This window comes from Chionomys nivalis, chromosome 9 (genome assembly GCF_950005125.1).
Source record: "Chionomys nivalis chromosome 9, mChiNiv1.1, whole genome shotgun sequence".
NCBI classification, from domain to species: Eukaryota; Metazoa; Chordata; class Mammalia; order Rodentia; family Cricetidae; genus Chionomys; species Chionomys nivalis.
In genome coordinates, this window is record NC_080094.1 from 17,572,997 (window position 1) to 17,595,453 (window position 22,457).

Genomic DNA, 22,457 nt, shown 5'->3' on the forward strand with positions numbered 1-22,457 from the left:
ACCCCAAGAGAAAGGATCTAGTATCCATCCTTCATCACCTTGACTTTCACAGTGTGGCTTTTCCAGCTCAGCTTTCTAAAGCTAATAAGCCCAGACAGGTTACAAAATACCAGCAATTGTCTTTTCCAAGGCCTTAGATTTTATGTCCTCATCAAGAAGTTTAACTTCAAGTATTTTCATAAGAGTCTCCAGGAATCACCCAGTATGTAGGTTATCTTGTACTTTTTGATCGAACTGTTTTGCAGTCAAACCATCAAGTGTTTTATGCTGTCAACTTCTTAAATAGTTTGAATTAGTAGTTTCTATCTATTGATAGGATTTGAGTGTCTGAATACAAGCATATTCATTTTCCTATAGCCCTATAGTCAAAACTAGTTGAACATCCCTTATCGGAAACATTTGAAACCAAAAGTATTTAGGCTTTCACTTCTCCCCCATCCCCATCCAGATTTGGTGGTGCTTGATGTGGGGTATGTGTGTGTAAAGAAATGAAGTATCAGGCTGGGCATGATGATGCACATCTTAATTCCAGCGCTCAGGAGGTAGAGACAGGTGGACCTCTGAGCTCAAGGCCAGCCAAGGCTATGTAGTGAGACCCTGTCTCAAAAAATAAATAAATAAAAAGAAAGAAAGAAAAAACGGAAAAAAAAAGAGAGAGAAAGAAAGAAATGAGTTATGTTGAGGATGAGACCCAGGTTTATAACAAATTTGTTTCATACATTGTTTTAAATCCTAAAGTAATGTCACATAATCTTTAATGATATGGAACACACAAGTTTCACCTTTTTTTTAAGTTGCACGTATTTATTTAGTGTGTGTGTGTGTCTGTGTGTGTGTCTGTGTGTGTGTGCGTGCAATGTGGTGGTCACTAACAACATGCAGGAATTGCTTGCTTCTTGCACCATGTGGACACTAGGGACTAAACTGAGGTAATCAAGCTTCACAGCAAGTGGCCTTATGGAGCCATCTTGGTGAACCTAAACATTTCATAAATTTTAAAAAACTTTTCTGATATCCAGATTTCAAATGTTGGATGCTAATAAGCCTATTCCATCCTAAACCCACAGGCATCCACAGTCCTGAAGCAGTGCTGATGAACAAAGACATTCTAAATAACTGAGTGCTTGTCACAGGTACTTCTTAGTAACTATCCTGTCCTGTCCAGTGTTTCTCCATATTGGTAAACAGACTATTTGGTTCAGAAACACCCTGTCCTACCCCTCATTTATTTATTAAAGGGGACCAGAGATACTTAGTCAATCTTAAGCATACGTAGGATTTGAGAAACAAGACTAGCATCCCTGAACAGAATGAAGGGGTGAGTTGGATATCATCAACTGTCAGTACACTGTCAGTAAAAGGTTTGTGAAAGACTACTCTCAAATCTCTCATCTTAAGGATAAAAACACAGATGATATAACTCTCAGCCAATTTGGAAAGTTCCAAGAAAACTAAACAGACCAAGTAAGGTGGCACATGCCTAGGAGCAGAGGCATGTCGATGAACTGAATTCAAGGCCAGCTGATCTACGTTAGCAAGTTCAAGGCCGGGTAGAGCTATATAGTTAGAAAATGTCTCAGAATAAACAAACAAACAAATAAATAAATAAAAATAAAAGTAAATAAACAAAAACAAGAGACCTAGGCAGAACATTCCTTTAAAATTCACCCATTGAAGACAGTGTTACATTACATAGTGAGTGATACAGTTTATGATTTCTATCTACAGACTGAATGAAGGCAGCTAAATCCTTTGTCAAATACTATTTCTAATGATAAGCAGTTTATTGGTATATATTATTATCACCAAAATAAAATGCTAGTATTTGAGTAAGGCTTTTCTAACAAATCCTCAGAACAGAACAGCTTTACTGCTTCCTAGATACTGAGTTCCGATAAAAACCTTCCATGAGCTGACAATAGGCTGGCTATGAGCCTCAAAGATAAACCTTTTAGGATTACAGATATCAATAGCCCCTTTACTTACGGTATTTTTTTTAAGCAGCAAATGGGCCCTTATGAATTAAGCACCCAAGGTTCCTTTTCCCAAACCACACAAGGTCAATAAAGTGAAGCAACTACATAAGACTGTCCAGAAGAGGCGGCGCCTTCACTTTCTATCCCAACAGAAGCAAACTCTTAGTCAAAATTCAAACAACCTGAAATAACTCACCATCATAGTAAAACTTGACACCCTCTGGGAGAGGCTCATATGGTGGAGCAAAGACAGGCCCTTTATGTTCTAAAAATTTCCACTTGATGCCTTCAGGATAGCGTTCTTCCTCCCACCTTTCAAAGACAAGGCACAAAATTATTAAGTGATCCCTTTATGTAATAAAAAAGATTCTCACCTATCAGATGCCAAAATAATTAAGCAACTGATGGTACTCAAAAGGCTGGATAAGAATAACCTGCTTCTTACTGAAAAGGCAACAATTTCAAGCTTGATAAAAGAATGTGGTAACTATTGCATTTAACAGTTTCAGTACAAAGATAGTAGATATAAAGACCATCATTCAAAGAGCCCAGCAATAACTAGTGAATATGAAAATGGGGATAACTGTTCTACCATGGTACTCTAACAATATGCCACAGTGGTATATGCAAAGGAGGCATTACTATACTGATGAAATGCAGGTGGAAGTTTAGGGAAAATTACAAAACACAGTCAGGCAGGATGTCACACGCCTATAGTCCCAGCACTCAGAAGGCAGACGCAAGCAGAACTCTTGAGTTGTAGGACAGACTGGTCTACATATCTAGTTCTAGGACAGCCAAGGCTATGTAGAAAGACCTTGTTTTAAGAAAACAAAACAATCAAACAAAAAAGTTCAAATGTAACAAGTGGATTGAAATAGTTTAACTGAGGCACACTGAGTTTAAGGAACTTAAATATATCCAGCTAGCTAGCAAACACTTGCAAAATTCTAAATAAATCGCAGGTTAAATAATTTTCTTAAACGCTTTTATTTAAAAGAAAATCAAAACCAGGCAGTGGTGGCACACGCCTTTAATCACAGCACTTGGGAGGCAGAGGCAGGCAGATCTATGTGAGTTCGAGGCCAGCCTGGTCTACAGAGCAAATTCCAGGACTGGCTCCATAGCTACAGAGAAACCCTGTATCGAAAAACCTAAATAAATAAATCAATCAAGAAAATCAAGCATACAGAAAAACTATGGATAAAATAATTAACTGGATATATACAAAGAACTATTAAAATACATTACATTTCTATTTTGACTAATAAAGTTAGTTGTGGATAAATATACTTTTGCTATTATCCTTATAAAAATGATCTTCTAATACATAGTTACAAGATATATTATCAGATCTAACGAAGTCAATACTTTTCTAGTGTCATTCTTGTATTTAGTATGATTATAAATTCATCAATGAGATCCAATGTATTTTACAGGTCAAGATCTACTGGAAGATCATGCATTGCATTTGGCAGATGTTTCTAATACCTCCTTTACACAGATTTACACAGTTTGAAAAGAAATCAGCTAGATAGAATGCATCTGACATACAGACCACTTTAACACTCAGATTCCATCTTTACTACTACCTCCAAACAAGAATTTCATGGACGCCTATTCTGGTTTGAGGGTTTTGTTTTAGTTTTCCTGAGACAAGGTTTCTCTGTGTAGCCCTGACTATCCTAGAACTTACTCTCTAGACCAGGATGGCCTCAAACTCAGAGATCTGCCTGTTTCTGCCTCTCAGGAGCTGGGATTAAAGGCATGTACTGTGTGCCACCACTGCCTGGTTTGTTCTGCTACTATTTAATTCCAAGTCCAACATTTTTATAAGAAACACGAATACCATCAAGTTGTAATAATACTGTTATATAAAACTGCAGTCAACATATATTGTCAAGTAATTTTCAACAAGACTTATGACCATCCAATGGTTAGATGACAGATTCTAAACACTGGAGTTTGCAAAGAGGACAAAATAACAAAAGTTAACACAAAATGAACCAAGAAATTAAAATTCTAAATATAAGAGTTAAGATGCATTTCGACATCTAGGAGAAAATAAGGGGAAACAGCTTCACAACATTGGGTTTAGCAGTGATTTCTTGTACATAATACCAAAAGTAACAACGATAAAACCATACATAAATTGGGTGACATCAAAAGCAAAAATACCTTTGGATCAAATGGCATGTTCAAGAAAGTAAAAGGCAACCCACAATGAAAGAAAGTATCTAAAAGGTGGAAATGCAATAAAGGGTTAATATGAATACACAAAGAACTCCTTGTTGGGTCTAATGGCATGGGTCTACAGTCCACGTAACTTGAAAGGCTGAGGGAAAATGAAAATTTGAGCCAGGAATCCAAGGTCAGCTGGGGGCAACCACAAGGGAGGCTGATTCTTCTCTCTCCCCCACAATCAAATTTGCATTTATTTACTTGTATGAATATTTTGCTTACATGCATGTATGTGTACCATGTGTGCATTTTGGATTCCCTGAAAATGGGGTTACAGACATCATTATGTGAGTGCTAGGAATCAAACCCGGGTCCTTTGAAACAGTAACAAGTGCTCTTTACCACTGAGCCTTCTCTCCAGCCCAGGAGGCCATTCTTAAACAAAAAAACAAATGCTGGGTAGCAGTAGTAGAAATGCCTCCAGAGTATACAAGGATTCTAACTTCTATTTCTGTCCCACCAACATTTTTTGGTTCCCATCTTAATATGTCTCATTGCAGGTTTGCAATAGTGTAGTCTCTCATTACAACTTTGATTTAAGTTAAGATGACAAATTTTATGTGCATTTTAAATATACATTCACATGCCATTACAAATAAGTATTTAAGAATGGAGCTAGAAAACATCATTTTGAGTAAGGCAACCCAGACCCAGAAAGACAATTATCATATGTATTTACTCATAAGTGGTTTTTAAACATAAAGCAAAGAAAACCAACCCATAAATCATAATCTCAGAGAACCTAGACAACAAAGAGGACTCTAAGAGAGACATACATGGATCTAATCAATATGGGAAGTAGAAAAAGATAAGATCTCCTGAGTAAAGTGGGACCATGGGGATCATGGAAGAGGGTTGAAGGGGAGAGGAGAGAAAGGGAGGGGAGCAGAGAAAAATGTCTTAACTCAATAAAATCAATAAAAAATATACTGTATGAAAAAAACAACTATTTAAATGATACTTTTTTAAAGTGAAGATTCTTATAAAGTCTAAGATCTGAAAGGAACAACAAAGTCCTCCTATAACCAACTTTACAGACAAGAAAATACTCTACTAGCTGATGACAAAAGTCTGGATGCAGGAAAATATCTAATCCCCAAACCGACTACTCATCAATTCAGAGAAAAAGTCTGCGAGCACGTGAAAGCTTCTTAAAGTGGCTTAAGTCTGTTTTAACAGTCATAGTGTAATTGTGGAGGGGTTCAGAATATCATGTTTCCCTTATATTCCTGTCAGCAACTCTATTGTTTCAAAATTAAGACTCCAAATCGTTTCTTACAATTCCTCCAAATTCAATATGGTTTTTCTTCTGGACTATGACAACTTAATATTTAAGCAAATTAAGAGATTCAATGAAAGCCAGGTGGTGTTGGCACACACCTTTAATCCCAGCACTCAAAAGGCAGGGTCTCTGAGTTTGAGGCCACCTGGTCTACAGAGCCAGTTTTAGGACAGGCAGAACTGTTACACAGAGAAACCGTGTTTTCAAAAAAAAAAGGGGGGGGGCAACAGAGAAAGATTCAATGATTCCCTGAAAACTTCACTTTAGCTAGAAAAATGGAACATATCCTACAATATATCATCATTATTAGAGCGACATATATTCAAATAAAATTACTTTGTTTGCCTTTGAACGACACCCCACACACATTCCACCAACTAAGAAATGTATGTATTCAAAATGTCTCCTCGATTGAGGGTTGGCTTCAAGTTAAGTAGCAATTTTATTAAAAGAAAAAAAAGTTTGCTTGGAAAAAAAGAAAGTGCAGCAGTGCAAAAAGGAATATAAAGTAGAAAAGTAGGCGTCAAGGTCTTCAGATGTGAACAAGTATCTCACCACGAAACTTTATCACCTATAAAAATTCAGAGATTAAAAACCAATACTATAGATTTCTAGAAGCTATCTACTAGAATGAAGGGAAGATTAGATGTGAGAAGAATATCAACAATCCATATTCATTAAGTTATTTTTTTCTTTTTTATTTAATCATTATCACTGACATGACCCACGAGTCCTGGTCTTTTAATACTAATTCCTTTACAATATTATATTCCTAACTTCTTTTAGCACTTTCCTTGAAACACTATTTAAATTCCAACCTAGCACTAGTGATGAACTGTCCAGTTTCAAGTCTTTTCGTAAAGAATCAGTTGTATAGAATTAATTTGGCTCTTGTTTTGGTCTTGTCTTTAAAGATGGCCAGTTGATTTGACAAGAATTTTTTTTAACACTACGAATTTATGCATGCTTTTCTATTTCTTTAAAGATTAACTTTTGTTTTATGTATGTGAGTGCTTGCATGTATGTATATTATATACAATACACAGGTAGTGCACAGAGGGCAGTTACAGAGGATAATGAGCTACCATGTAAAAAGCTAATTGGGTCCTTTCTAAGAGAAGCAGGTGTTCAGGAACAGAGCCATTTCTTTAGATAGGCCTTTGCAAGGTTTTCTTAAATCTGAGTGGAACTTGGTTCTACAAGGTCAGTCCCGAGACAAAAGTGTACTTAACCCAACACAAAGCAGAACCCTATGCAGTTCTATCAGCTTACACTATGCCACTGGACAGTGTTTGAGACAAACACACAAACTGAACAATGAGATTTGATAAAAACATGCATAATCTACAGCAAAAAAAACTGTCAATTTCCAAACCAACTACCTTAAAAGGCTAGCTAGTTCCCCTCTGAACCAAAATAAAAAAATAAAACAAGTTTTGATCTCTTAGAATAAATGTATGGCCAGAAGGGGAAGACTTGATTACCAAAGAAAGTAGAGCCAACTACAACAAACCTGGCTCTACAATCCTGTTGCTCTGATAGCATAGACTCCTAACTAGAACCTTAAATCTGCATTGAGGATATAGTCTTCTAAGCTGACAGTTCTTGCATAGATGAGCAGGAAAATGAAAGTTGCTATACCCAACTGGCCCTTTAAGATACAAAAATATTTTGTCTGCAGTAAACCCTATGGATTAACTCTAGAGTACCCAGGACAAAACTAATTTACAGAGTTTCATTATTAATCTGCCTGTTCTTCCAGATTATAGTTTAACTATTAGTATGACTGGCCCTGCTGAAATTATTGTCTGTTTACCTGTCTTCAGCCCTTAACCTGCCTGTTTTGACATGCTACTGCAATTAAACTAACTGGCCTTGAGAATAATAGCATCAGTTTCAGGCTTTTGTCCAGTTTCATCAACAAATTTTGAACAGAAGGAACCTGTATCATACCCTACCAGAATTTAATATTCACAACAGGGAGGACCATGATGCATACTCCTTGACCAACAACTTTAAGTAGAAAATAACCCTGCTTATTACCAACACCTGAATCATCTGTTTGATCTAACAGAAGTATATCAGGTTGAAAGCAGAGTGCATTGTTTTTTATTCTGTGATAACTAAGAAATGAATATGATTGACCAGGACTAAAAAATTATAAGTTCACTTTGAGACATAAAGTGACAACAGAACTTCACCACTGAACTTAATTTGCAGCTAACTCAAATAGTTTCACAGATCGGTTTGCCAAGTAGGAGGATGATTTTCCTGCTTCACATCACCAATGATAAATCTGACTTGAATGGAAACTCTATGGTGAGTCCTCAAGTATGATGTTAATGGAAATTATCATTCATTCAAGTGCTTTGTAGGTTTCCTAAGGAGAGGACAGACATTGCTCCTGGTGATTTTTATAATTTGATTGCCAAGGAAGAAACACCAACTACTATAAACAAACTTTATGGGCAAAGATTAAGCTCTGTACCTGGCCTTATCCCTGGATGTTGTTTTTTATTGCCTATTCTATCTTACTTTAACAACTTCCTGATTATTTTTGGGGACCATCTCTTCCAGTTTTCAGTAGTCCACGTGGTTTAGACAGTTGTTGAATCTTGTGCTGGACATGATATTCCAACCTCATCAATCAGCAAAGTCCTTCTTGACTCTAGTGACTGGTTCTGGAATGGATGCATAATTCAAGTTTGTCCTAGGTGGTTTACTCAGTTGTGGAGTTCTCTTTACTTAGATGCTTAAGTTTTGTGGGAGAAAAACTCAAACCAACAGGGCCTACAATGTTGAATGAGCCAGACAGAAAATGAAGCCAGTGCAGAGGAACAGAGCCAAAAGAGCGAAAGACTTGAGTTCCGATGACAACATTTATGCCCCCTGGATCCAACTGTGCCTGAAGCTAGTGGTATATCCTCTGGACTTTGCAGTTATGTGAACCAATAAATACCCTTTTTGTAAAATAAAAAAAGAATTAATGTATAGCAACACTTGATAAAAAACTTCAATCTCTAAAAGTAAAACTGGAACAGTAAAGCCTACAAACGGCCCCTAATTATACACACACAGGGTAAGATTCTATCTATATTGGAACCCACAAAAGAAACAATGAGGCCACAGGGAGTTCCTAATAACAAGGAAATCTAGTCTACATTTCCTGAGTACCCACCAGAGAAATCCAACAGACTGGTGATTACTCACTTAACCATCCTTATGATTCCTAATAACTAATTTACATAATCACTTATTTTAAAGATTGTTTTACCAAAAGCCATAAATGGCACACACTTTTAATGCCAGCACTGGGAGGCAGAAGCAGCCTATGATATATACTCTGTCTCAAAACCAAAAAGGAGTTGGGGCATCAAAGTGTATCACTATTCTGAGAACAAACTCTAGGAAAGATCAATAAATAAAAAAATGAAATAGAGCGGGGAGGAGGCAGAAATCCTTAATAAATAAATAATTAAAAAAATAAAGCTAAGGCATTTAAAAAAATATGAAATAGAAGTCTGAAAAAACAAACAGCAACAAAAAAAGACATATACATCCTTTTGTTTTCTAATTCAGGTCCCTAGAAAGGCTAGAGTTCCTAAACTCTGTCATCTTCCTTTTATATACTCCCCTTTTAATTCCTAAGATCACATCAACACGCCATCATTGAGTATGGAAACACATTTCTGTTCTACTCTTCTCTACCACTTGGGCACTGTTATTGCCTATTCCTCAGAGGTGATGGAGACATTACTTTTCTAAAGAATCAAAGTCAGAGAGTAAATATAATTGAGTCTGGAAGCTACAAGTCAAACTGTGAGTAAAGGTTATTCCACAGATAAAAAATAACAATGGGGAAAAGAAGTATTTTTTTTCCTGACTGGATCACTTGAAAATTTTCAACAAAAATATAAATTAAACATTATTGGTATAATAGTTAAGTAAATAAACATAACAATATACAGCTATTTCAAAATTCTCAAAAGTAGAAAATAAAAGTTAACTACACCTACAAAAACACAGGCAGTAGATAATCTTATGCCAGCAAAACTCAAAGAAGGGAAACTCTCTCTCTCTCCCCATTACCAACAAAATAACAGGAATAATATTGGTCATTAATATTCCTCAATATCAATGAACTCAATTTGTCAATAAAAAAGACACAGGCTAAATAATGGATACAAAAACTGGATCCATTATTCTACACACCTCAACTTAAATACAGGTATTACCTCAGAGTAAAGGATTGGGGAAAAATTTTCCAATCAAATGGACCTAAGAAGCAAGCTGGTGCAGCTATCCTAACATCTTAAAAAAAAAGACTTCTAACCAAAATTAATCAAAAGTCATTTCATATTCAAAGGAAACATCCAGCAAGATGATGTCTCAATTTTGAACATCTATGTCACAAATGTAAGGGCACCCACATTTGTAAAAGAAACACTGCTAAAGCTTAAATCACACATAAACCCCATGCAATTAATAATGGGAGATTTTTAACACCCCACTCTCACCAATGGACAGATTGTTCAGACAGAAACAAAACAGATAAACAATGGAACAGATGCTATCACTCAAATGGACCTAACAGATATCTATATAGAACATTTCATCCAAACACAAACACATACACACACACACACACACAACCATCTTCTCAGCACCACATGGAACTTCTCCAAAACTGACCATATACTAGGCCATAAAGCAAGTCTCAACAGATAGAAAAAAATTCAAATAATCTCCTTATCAGACCCCCATGAATTGAAACTGGATTTCAACAACAACAGAAAGCCTGCAAACTCATGGAAACTGAATAACACTCTACTGAGTTACCACTGGGACAAGGAAGAAATAAAGCTAAAGACTTCCTAGACTTCAATGAAAATGAACGCACAAGATACCCAAACTTATAAGACACAATGAAAGGGGTGCTAAGAGAGAAAAGTTCATAGCACTAAGTACCTTCATGAAGAATTTGGAGAGATCTCATAAAAGCGACTTAGCAGCACACCTGAAAGCTCTAGAACAGAAAAGAAGCAGACACACCTAAGAGGAGCAGACAACAGGAAATAAACTGAGGACTGAAATCAATAAAACAGAAACTCTATAATACAAAGTTAATACAAAGAATTCTCTATAATACAAAGAATCAATGAAACAAAGTGTTGGTTCTTTGAGAAATTTCAACAAAATAAACCCATATCCAAACTAACTAAAAGGGAGAGAGAGAATATCCAAATAAACAAAATCAGAAATGAAAAGAGAGATGTAAAAACAACAGACTCAAAGGAAATCCAGAGAATCATTAGGTCATGAAAAACTGAACTCCACAAAATTGGAAAATGTAAAAGAAATGGACAATTTTCTTGATTGATACCACTTGACAAAATTAAATCAAGATCAGATAAACAATTTAAATAGAGCTAAGAAAATAGAAGCAGCCATTATAAGTCTCCCAATTTGAAAACAAAACAAAACAAAAAGCTCGGGGCCAGATAGTTTTAGTGCAGAATTCTAGCAGATTTTCAAAGAAGAAGTAATATCAATACTCCTCAAACTATTCTACAAAATAGAAACAGAAGGAACACTGCAAAATTCAATTTATGAGGTCACAGTCACCCTTATAGCCAAAGCACACAAAGATCAACATAGAAAGAGAATTACAGATCAATTTCCTTTATGGACACAGGTGGAAATGTACTCAAGAAAATACTGGCAATGTGAATCCAAGAACACATCAAAAAGATCATCCACCATGACCAAGTAGACTTCATCACAGAGATGTAGGGATGGTTCAACATACAAAAATCTATCAATATAATCCAGCACATTAACAAACCAAAAGGAACTAGTTCTCTACTTCTACCATATGAGTTCCGGGAATCAAACTCAGCTGATCAGACTTTGCTACAAGCAAGTGCCTTTAACCAATGAGCATTCTCACCAGCCTAAAAATTTCAGTTAAAAAATTTATGGGACAATACGATGGCTCAGAAAGTAAAGGTGTTTTTTTACATAAGCCTAGCAATTTGAATTTGATCCCCAGCAGCTACACAAAGGGGAAAGGAGAATACCAATTCCAAAAGTTGTCCTCTAACAATCACACATACTCTCTGACACATACTCAACCCACATACATCATTTTTTAAAATCTATTTAATAATTAATTAATCTATGTATCCATTTTTTTTATCTATTTTTTAAAAGCTGTTGCAGGTATGCGTGTGGGGAGATGTGATCACATGTGTGTACATCCGTGGGGCTGCGGGTACTTGTGCATACAAGAGGTAAATGTCAAATATCCTCCTCATTACTGTGATCTTATTTTTTAAACAGGCCCGCAAACACCAAGAATTTGCCCATCTTTGCAACCTCAGTACTGGGGTTACAGATGTGCCCTTCCATGCTCAGCTTTTTACAAAGGTTTTGGGGATCTAAACTCAGATTCTCATGCTTGTGTCGCAAGCAATTAATTTATCAACTGATCTATATTACCCCAGGATGAACATTTTCATTTCTGATGTTTTAAATTAATAATTTCATTATGGTTCTGGTTGTATTTTGCTCCAAATGATCTTCACTTTTCTACAATTACATAATAATCCATCAAGATATTCTTGTGGAGGTTTCCTAAGAGGCAGCATTCCAAATATGATTTATCATAGTGAACACATTTCTAATAGCAATAAGGACAGAAGAAAGTATGATGATAATTCTCAGTATAAAGATAGATAGGCAGGCTTAGCCTAATTTAACATTATAGAGGGTACATATGCACTGAAATATTACATCACTAATAGCGATAATTTGTAAGGAATAAATGAATGCATTTGTGCCTTCCTGCTGTGCCGAATACCTTTCTATACATAGGCTACTTCTAAAACCTATTCTATTCAATGAGAAGAAACTAGTTTTGAGATCCACTAGGTTTAAAGCTAGGAAATTACTTCATTAATACCCCAAAACTTATTTTAGCTATTCTTATAGAGATTAAGTATTTCCCTCTTAAATGTCAAGAAATTAACCTTAATAATTCAACTCTTGCTTAATTATGCTGCACAATCAAAATGAGAGCTGACAGCTTAACCTAGTGCTGAAATGTTACCATTTCCACTTCTGCTCCTCTTCCTTTTTCGGCTTCTTTTTCTTGTTATCTGACTCAGCAACTTTTTTATCTTTATCTTTATTCTTGGGTTTTTTCAATTTGCCATCCTACAAAGAAAGAGAAAGCACTTAAGTCAGGACTAATTACACACCAGGAGGCTGTTTTGGTGAGCTACCCAAAAGAAAAATTATAAACAAAAACTGCTGGAACCAGCTGGTGGGGTTGGTGCACACCTTTGAACCCAGCACTCACTTGAGAGGCAGAGGTAGATGGATTTGCGTCTTAAACTGGCCTGGTCTACAGAGTGAATTCTAGGACAATCAGAGCTACAGAGAAAAACCTGTTTCAGGAAAAAAAAAAATACTGGAACTAAAAGACCTTATATCTAACCCCCCATCGCCACAGATAAAAATTTATTGATAACTTACAATGAAGTCAGTTGATAACTTACAATTGAGTCAGTATTTCCCCTAATCCCTCTGACAAATAATTACCCAGGAATATCACATGACGAAAAGCCTAGTAAACTACTCCAACAGTAATCCCAGGGTAATTTCCAAATTTACTTTAAAAATCTACTCATCTTGAATCTCTTCAAATCTAATGAAGTATAGAAAAGCTATGCAAGATTCTTTCTGTAAAGGGAATTCTGTGACACACAAACACAAGAATACTCTCAACTGTCAACTGTTCAGAGTGGCACAATAAAAGAACATCGTCAGGCATGGTTGTTATCAGTTATCTGTAGTAGTAGTGGTAGTACATCAGTTACCAGTTATAGTAGTTATCAGTTAAAAGTACTCTGTGTGTATGAGCAGCAGAACTGAGTTACAATTCAAGGTCAGCCTGGGACACAGAAAGAGAGACTCCATCTCAAATACAAAATGTGCTGGGGAGCGGGAGGTGGGGATAACATACACCTTTAATCTTAATATTTGGGAGACAGAGGCAGAGGGATCTTTTTGAGTTTGAGACCAACCGTGTGTGCATGCTCTTGAGTGTATGTATGTATGCATGAGTCTCAAGCAATTAAAAAAAAAAAAGCTTCAAACCTAAGAGTAATATTCACCATTAAAGACAAATCTAAAAACTAGTACACATCCCAACTAAGGTATGATATGCAACAGATATACTTAGCAGAATCTGATTTCTTCTAAGTTTGATCTACATTTTTAATGTCATCTAAGACTTTACTTGGTAAGTTTTATATAGCAATGAAAGATGATTATAGGATGGCCCAGCTAGAAACCATTTGGTTTGTTCTCTCCCAATCATAATTGAGGTAGTTCTGAAATTGGTTTGCTATTTTATTAAGGTTATGTAGCTGTTGCTGAGCATAATGAGACCATAAGTTTTTCTTAAAACCAAACAAACAACAAAAATCAAAACAAACAAACAAACAAACAAACACAGAACGACTAACGGAAATGGCTAGAGAACATTTTATAACTCCATAAAATGATATCAAAGAAGGGATAAACTTAGGTCTCTAAGCAGATGATTTTTGAAGACAGACAAAAAAAAAATGCTATCATATTAAACTTGTAAGTAGGTATGAGGAATACAAGTGTATAGAAGTAGAAGGACAGCATCAAAATATCCCATCAGTGGGGAATGGTAGCTCATGTCTAAAAATCCCTGTAGTCAAGAAGCTGGGGTATGAAGACTGTCAGGAATTCAAGACCACTCTGGGTCTTGGAGTAAGACTCCATCTTAAAAATACACAATAGGCTGGGGCTATAGCATACAATTTTAATCTCAGTATTCAGTACACAAGAGGCAGAGGGATCTTTTTGAGTTTGAGGTCAACCTGATCTACACAGGAAGTTCCAGAACAGCCAGAAATACCAAGTGAGACCCTGTCTCAAAAGCACAAACAAAAATAGGGGCTGGAGAGGTAGCTCAGCATTTAAGAACACTGGCAGAGGATACTGGATTTGGTTCACAGCACACATAATAGTTCACAATCATCTGAAACTCCAGTTCCAGGTATATAATGCCCTTTTCTAATCTTTGCAGGTACTTGACATACAGGTGATACACAAGCATACATGTAGGCAAACTCTCAATACACCTAAAAATTTAAAATAAAAAAAAAGGAACAAAAAGGAGTGGGGGAGATAGAGTGATTACTCAGATGGTAAAAGCACTCGCTGTTCTTGCCGAGGACCTAAATGGTGGCTAACAATCATTTCCAATTCTAAGGGATCTGATGCCCCCTACTGTTTTCTGTGAGCACATGCATATGGTGAACATAAATATTAGAAAAACACAGAAAATAAAAATGAATCTGTGATAATAAAAAAGTAAACAAAAATACATCACGTGCTTTAGTGTTTGCTTTGCCATATTTTAATCTTGCCTTGCTTTGATCTTCCCTTGCTCTGTCTGTACCATTCCCATCTTGAAATGGTAATGTTTATTCTGCCCTGTATATCGAAAGTACATAATTTATATTTGATTTCATAGAAACTCAGAATTAGGAGATTGAAACTCAGAAGAGACTGGACTTTAAGTGTTGAGATAAACAGGACTATGAAGTTAAAAGTCAATGTATTTTGCAAAATGAGATAGTCATAAGCCCGTGAAAACACAGATGAAATGGGAGTTCTGTGCTTCTGTTAACAAACCAAGGGGTAAACTTGTGAGTTAGTCTTTACTGCTAAGTTGGCTAAAATCTAGGATCTAAGAAGATACCATGTCATATCTGTGAGAAAATTTCCAGAAGGTTAACTGAGGGGAGAAGATCTATTTATTAACTGTGGGCAGCAGCATCCCAAGTACTGAAGACCCAGGATTAATCAATTGCTTCCTGGCTGTGAATGTAGCATGACCAGACAACATTTCACTCTTATCGCCTAACAGAAAATATTTCCTCAAGCATAATGCCAAAATAAACTTGACCGTATGTCACAGCAACAGATTAATAAATATTTTTTATTTTTATTTATTTATTTTTTTTGGTTTTTCGAGACAGGGTTTCTCTGTGGTTTTGGAGCCTGTCCTGGAACTAGCTCTTGTAGACCAGGCTGGTCTCGAACTCACAGAGATCCACCTGCCTCTGCCTCCCAAGTGCTGGGATTAAAGGCGTGCGCCACCACCGCCCGGCTTTAACAAATATTTTTTAAAAATATTACCACACTAATAGGTAAAATGTTCCTAATTTTATGTTATCATTTAAAAATGAATTTAAATGGAAAAAAATACATCTGTACTTTCTTTTGGGAGAAGGTGTTGGAGAACTACATTAATTCAGATGATATTCACTACTTAGGCTGAAACACAACACAGGACAGGGAAATGCTGTTCAGTTAAGATAGCCTCCTAAAAGCTTTTAAACAGTCATGTATATGATCCCATCGGGAAACTACTGCCTACACTGTAGGTTTTCTCTTCTTGGTTTTTGAGAATAGGATTCTCTGATTGGCCCTGGCTGACCTGGAACTCCCTATGTAGACCAGGCTGGCCTCAAACTCAGAGATCTGCCTGCCTCTGCCTTCCAAGTGCTGGAATTAAAGATATATGTCACCACTGCCCAGCACACTGTAGGTTTTTGGGCTTCAAACTGGGATAATCAATAATCAAGAGATATCAGAACAATCCCAGAAACAAATTAAAAATAAAAACTGAATGCCAATGAGGTTTAATGATTAATTCTGACATCTGGGGTCCCTGCCATAAGACGGCTGTGAATCAAAATTCAGTCTTTCGGTCTGTATTTTCCCACAGGGAGGGGAGTACTAACCAAAACATAAAAATAAAGTCAAAAGTTTTCTCTTCCAAACTGTTTAATAAAAGAGCCATTTTACAAAAAGCAAAGCAATAGAGACTGCAAGAAGAACTTCTTTAACCAGTCTATACTGATTATCTAAATGAGAGTAGAATGGCTGGCCACAGTAACAGCTACTCAAACACTTCACTATCAATTCCATACACCGGTTCTCATTAACTAGAACTTCTGCTAAACAGATACTTTGGATCTGAAAAACTACAACCTTCTAACTGCAGAACCTGATTATCTCTTTAGCTCACTATACCCATGAATATTTTAAACATTTCTTTCTTCTTGTGAAGTGAAAGGACCATCACACTCACACGAGGCAAGATAACATGACAGCTAGTGTGTTGGCTCTAGACTCACAATGAATGAGAACAAATCCTGGTTGTACAATTCAGTGGTGTACAACCTCTAACAAACGATCAACCTCTCTAAACCTTAAGTTTACGCATCTATCAGTAAGAATGGTGTTATAGTCATCTCTAGATCATTTTTATAGTCATCATCTGGAACATTTTTCTGCAAACCTGCAGATGGTATAAATTCAAGTATCAGTTAACAACACAAGCTATGAATAGACAGAGTAGACTCAATGGTAGCTAAGGATAACCTAAAGATACTCTGGAATCACTTCAAGATGTTGGCACACTCAGTGCCACAGCCACAACTTGCCTGTACAACTTTTCTCCACTGTTACTACTACAACAAACCAATAAGTAAATCCCCAAAATTCATTTGGTTTCAAGAGTTGTTTTAGGAACAATGAGATGGCTCAGAAGTTAAAGGCACTTGATGTCAAACCCGATAACCTGAGTTTGATTTCCAGGAGAACCAACGTCTCAAAGCTGTCCCTTGATTTCTACATGTGCACCATGATATGCATAAACGCACACAAAATAAAAAAAGAAAAGTTATGTTTTTACGGTTGTTTTATTAAAACTTAAGCCTCAAAAACCTTTACTAACCTCTTCTTCTTCTAATTTTCTTTTCTTCTCCTTCTTGATATCTTCTGTCTTAATCTTCTTAGGTTTATAATCAGCACTAGAAAGGGGAAGACGAATATGCAGTTAATGCAACTATGACTAAAGAGTTCTCACCTACAGGATTAGACTCTCCCAACTCTTGAAGTGTCCATGGCAGATGTGACTGCTGTTATTCTTGACTGGGCATTCTATACTAACTGGAGCGGAACAAGTGAAGATCAGACAGGACTGGAGAGATGCTTATCTGCTAAGAGCACTGGATGCTCTTACAGAGGACCAAGGCTTAGTTCCCAGCACCCACATGGGACAGCTTGCAATGTCTATAATTCCAGTTTCTTTAGGTCTGTGGGTACCAGGAATGCATGTGATACACAAATGTTCAACTCATAGACAAAATAAACAAATATGTCTCTGTGTGTGTGTGTAACTAAAAGAAAGAAACAGACTAGAAAGCAATACATATAACCCTATAAAGAGCTGCCTGATATGGGAGCTGAGAACCAAACTTGGACCCTCCAGAAAACAAAGCAGTCACAACCACTAAGCCACTGCTGTAGCCAATATATTTGATTTTCAATTATTTGATGCATCTGAGTGTTCATATTCATATGGAGGCCAATGGACACCCTCAGCTGTCCTCGAGGAACATTCTCCATCTCCTTTGAGACAAGGTTTTGTAGGGACCTGGGGTTCACTAATTAAGCTAGACTAACTAGTCAGGGAGTCCCAGGAATTCTCCTGTCTCTGCCTTCCTGGTCCTAGGATTATAAGCATGTGCCACAACACCTGGAATTTATATGTGGGCTCTGAATCAAATTTAGATCCTCAAGCTCACAAGGTAAACACCAACTGTGCTACAGCCCCAGGCATTCACAGAGTATATATAATAAGCTACATGGACTCAAACTAATAAATAAAATGTATTGTCACTCGGTGAATCTAGGTAAGAGCCTTAAATAAATAACAAGAACAATTTTGTTATCTCTGTACTGAAGGTTTCCTATGTATCAAATGGCATAGATCCTAGAAAAAAAAAAGAAAAATTGGGGCCGAGACTCAGGTAGCCTAAGCTGGCCTCAAATCACTATGTATTCAAGAATGACTGAGTTTCTAATCCTCTTGTCTCTACTTCCCAAATGCTGATATTATAGGCATGCACTACCACATCCAGTTTAATGTGGTGCTGGAATCAACCTATTGCTTTCTGTGTGGTAGGCAAGCACTCCATCAATTGAGCTACATCCCTAACCCAATTTTCTTAATTTACCTGTAGTGTAAAATTAATGATAAACTCTAAGTGACTAAATAATTTAAATATCCTTCATTAATTTTGTATTACTCGAAATTTCTATACTACATATGCCTATCATTTTAATATGAAAAAAACACACATTACACATAACTCCCATAAATTATTTGCTTAGCAAACCCAATTCTCAAAAATTAGAGTCTATTACACAAAATGTCAATTAATATAGTTTTTATTCATTAGATATACACATATGTTTTATTTAAAGATATTTTGGAAGTATCTCTCCTCTTCTAATTCATTTTTAACGTTTTATAATATTTATACACACATATACAAGTGCATGCATACACATACGTAAAAGAAATACCACATACCAAAATTAACCAGACTCAAACCTTAATGAATGTCTATACTTAGAATAGGCATTCAGAATAGAAACTTTGGAGTTTCACATTCAATTTTACATTTCAGTACTGAATATATTTTATGCACTTATCCAGCACCAAACAACAACAACAACAACAACAACAAAAATCCTTGACAAATCAGAACTAGAAAAACAATTAGCTTTATACACTTTTATAACTAATTTCCATCACCTACATTTAGTCCTTTGTCATTTGCCTTTCCTGTTCTCTTTCTTCATGGTATACAGTATTCACTTATACTTTGGGTTTATACACACACACACACACACACACACATCTCATGAGAGAGTGGTTTTTCTTCTAAAATTATGTAACCATGCTTAATATTATACATATTAAACCCATCTATATTCCTGCATGAATTTTACTTCATTTTTCTTTAGAGATGAGTAGTATATACTCTATTATCCATACACATATGACATTTTCATTATCCATTCATCTATTGATAAAGAAGATTGATTCAATTTTTTTTTTTTTACTACAGCATCCTTTTGAAACTGAAATTTCATCAAATGTTTCTCTTTAGTCAAACAGGAAGAAATACATACTCATCTTCGTCTCGAGGTCTCTTCAGTGGCTTTATATCCTCTTTTGGAGGAGCAAAATAGCTATCATCTTCGGGTTCATCTTTAATTCGTGGTGGACTAAAGAGAGAGGAAAGAAACAAAACAAAACAGTTAGTTACTGATTCTAGTTACTAGAATGTCTACATTATGTTAAATAACACAAATTAGGTGCCTGGCTAGTTATGTCAACGTGACCCAAACTAAAGTCTCATCTGAAAGGAAGAAACCTCAATTGAGAAAAAGCTTCTATAAGATCCAGCTGTAGGGCATTTTCTTAATTACTGACTAATGTGGGACGGCCCAGCCCATTGTGGGTGGCTTTACACTGGGCTGGCAGTATTAGGCTCTTTAAGAAAGCAGGTTGAGGAAGTCGTATTGAGCAAGCCAGTAAGCAGCACCCCTCCATGGCCTCTGCATCAGCTCCTGCCTCCAGGTTCCTGCCCAGCTTAAGTTCTTGTCCTGACTTCCTTCAGTGATGAGCAGGCATAATTCAAATATATCATTTCTTCTTCAAGTTGCATTTGGTCATGGTGTCTTATCAAAGCAATACTAACCCTAATCAAGACTATAGGCATACTTCATCTTACCAAGGAAAGGATAAAGTACACACCTATTTTCAACAATCACTTTTGTATTCCATTATAAGCTTATAAAAACCTTACTTAGGTAATAATACTGTCTTCATATTATAGATAAACAGATAAAGGACTTTACTCCAAATAAACATTTTCTTTTCTCACTACACTTTAGCTGCCTTTGTCAGTAGGTCTCAAATCATCAGAGGAATAAATTTAATTGTTTTCTTAACTTACATGAAGGATCAACTATGTATGTGATCCATGTCCCACAAATGACCCTAACTGTTTTAACAACCCAAAATTAAATAAAGTCTCTCCAAGGAAAGAAATAAAACCTACTTGCCTAAGCATGGTATGTTAAAATCATGCTGTGGCAATGGCATACATATTTTATAAGTAGCACAGAAAAATGACCAGTTATACAAAATTACAACAAAAAGCTAGGAATTAAATAAGTACCAGAATAAAGTAAAGTTATTCTCATTAAGTCAAATTTTCCACTGTTCCAACTTGCTGGTTAGGTTTGTTACTTCACACAAAACATGCCTAGAATCTTTTGCTAAAACTCTGCCCTTTGAAAATAAAGAGGACACAGATTTTAGGATAGCAGATCAGAAATTGCCTGTGTTAAATGATAAAAGACAAGAGCCACGATAAGAAAGAACATAATTTGGAGGCTGGAATGAATAAATAAATTAAGTAAATAAAATAAGTTGGAAAAAAGTAGATAACTACAAGGTCTGGAGGGAGCACTCAGTGGTTAGGAGCACATGCCGTTCTTTCAGGGGATTGGAGTTTGATTCATAGCAATTTTATCAGATGACTCACAAATGCCCCAATTGAATTATAGGGAAAACACCACCCTCTTATGGCCTCCACTGGCACAAACACACATGGCATGCACACATGTACACACACCCACAATCTTTAATTATGATTGGAGAAATGGTTGATCAGTTAAAATCACTGGCTATTCTTCCAGAGTACCCAGATTCAATTCCAAACATGGCCGGCAGCATATTAACTCCAGGTCCAGAGGATCTGATACCTTCAACTCTGTGAGCAGCAGTCAAGTAGGCAGACAAAATGCCCATACAAATAAAATTAAAGTAAATCCTAACAAAACAACAGATAAAAGCTGAGCATTGGGCTGGTGATATGGCTCAGTTGTTAAGAGAACTGGCAGCCCTTGTAGGGGGTCATGAGTTCAGTTTCCAACAACCACATAGTGGCTCGCAACCATCTATAATGGAATCTGATGCCCTCTTCTGGCCTGTAGGTGTGCATGCAGATAGAGCATCATATGCATGTAATGAAATCTTTAAAAACTAATTTAAAAAAAAAAGGCTCGGCATGGTAGCACATGCCTTTAATCCCAGCACTCAGGAGGCAGAGGAAGGTGAATCTCTGAGTTAGAGGCCAGCCTGGTCCACAGTCGTCACGGATACTAGTGAGAACCTGTCTTGAACCCTGCTTCACACAAAGTATAACATTAAATTCCTAGACATATGTTTCTTACCAAAATTAAATGAAGAAGCTATAAACAAGTTAAACAGATCTATATATAACAAGAAAGAAACTGTAGCAGGAGTCTTCCACTAAACTGCCCACGATTAGATAAATTCACTGCCAAATCTACCAGCTCTTTAAAGATGTAACACCAATACTCTTCAAGCTGATCAAAAAAGAAAAAGTAAACACCATTACTAAGATATCAAAACCAAATAAGAAAATAAAATTATAAATCAATTTCTCGGACGAATATAGATGAAAAATTCTCAAATATTTGCAAGCCAAATTCAAGAAAACACTTAAGATGATACACGACTAATGGAAGAATAGTTCAACACCTACAAGTCAATAAATGCAGTTACAGCATATATACAGACTTCGGGGGGACAGAAATCACATGATCAATGATGCATAAAAGGCATTTGATAAAGTTCAACAGCACTTCCTGATAAAAGCTCTAAAGAAAACAAGAATATAAAGTACATACCTCAACATAAAAAGGAGATATAATGACAAACTTAAAGTCTATATTATATTACATGGAGAAAAACTGAAAACATTTCCCCTATAATCAGAACCAAGAGTAAGGCAAGAGAAAGAAAGGGACACAAAAATGAAAAAAAGAAACCAAAGCATTATTATTATTATTTTTTTTCGAGACAGGGTTTCTCTGTGGTTTTGGAGCCTGTCCTGGAACTAGCTCTTGTAGACCAGGCTGGTCTCGAACTCACAGAGATCCACCTGCCT

General features: G+C 36.2%; 1 protein-coding gene across 1 annotated transcript in view; it reads right to left on the reverse strand.

The window, feature by feature from the left end:
* Positions 1-22,457, reverse strand: part of Top1 (DNA topoisomerase I) — an 88,388-nt gene that overhangs the window by 25,713 nt on the left and 40,218 nt on the right. The window contains exons 6-9 of the mRNA XM_057780594.1: positions 19,603-19,698; positions 17,354-17,429; positions 12,611-12,717; positions 2,173-2,288 (exon numbers count right to left, since the gene is read on the reverse strand). Of these exons, the coding sequence (XP_057636577.1) occupies positions 2,173-2,288; positions 12,611-12,717; positions 17,354-17,429; positions 19,603-19,698 (395 nt within the window). The remainder of the gene's footprint in view (positions 1-2,172; positions 2,289-12,610; positions 12,718-17,353; positions 17,430-19,602; positions 19,699-22,457) is intronic.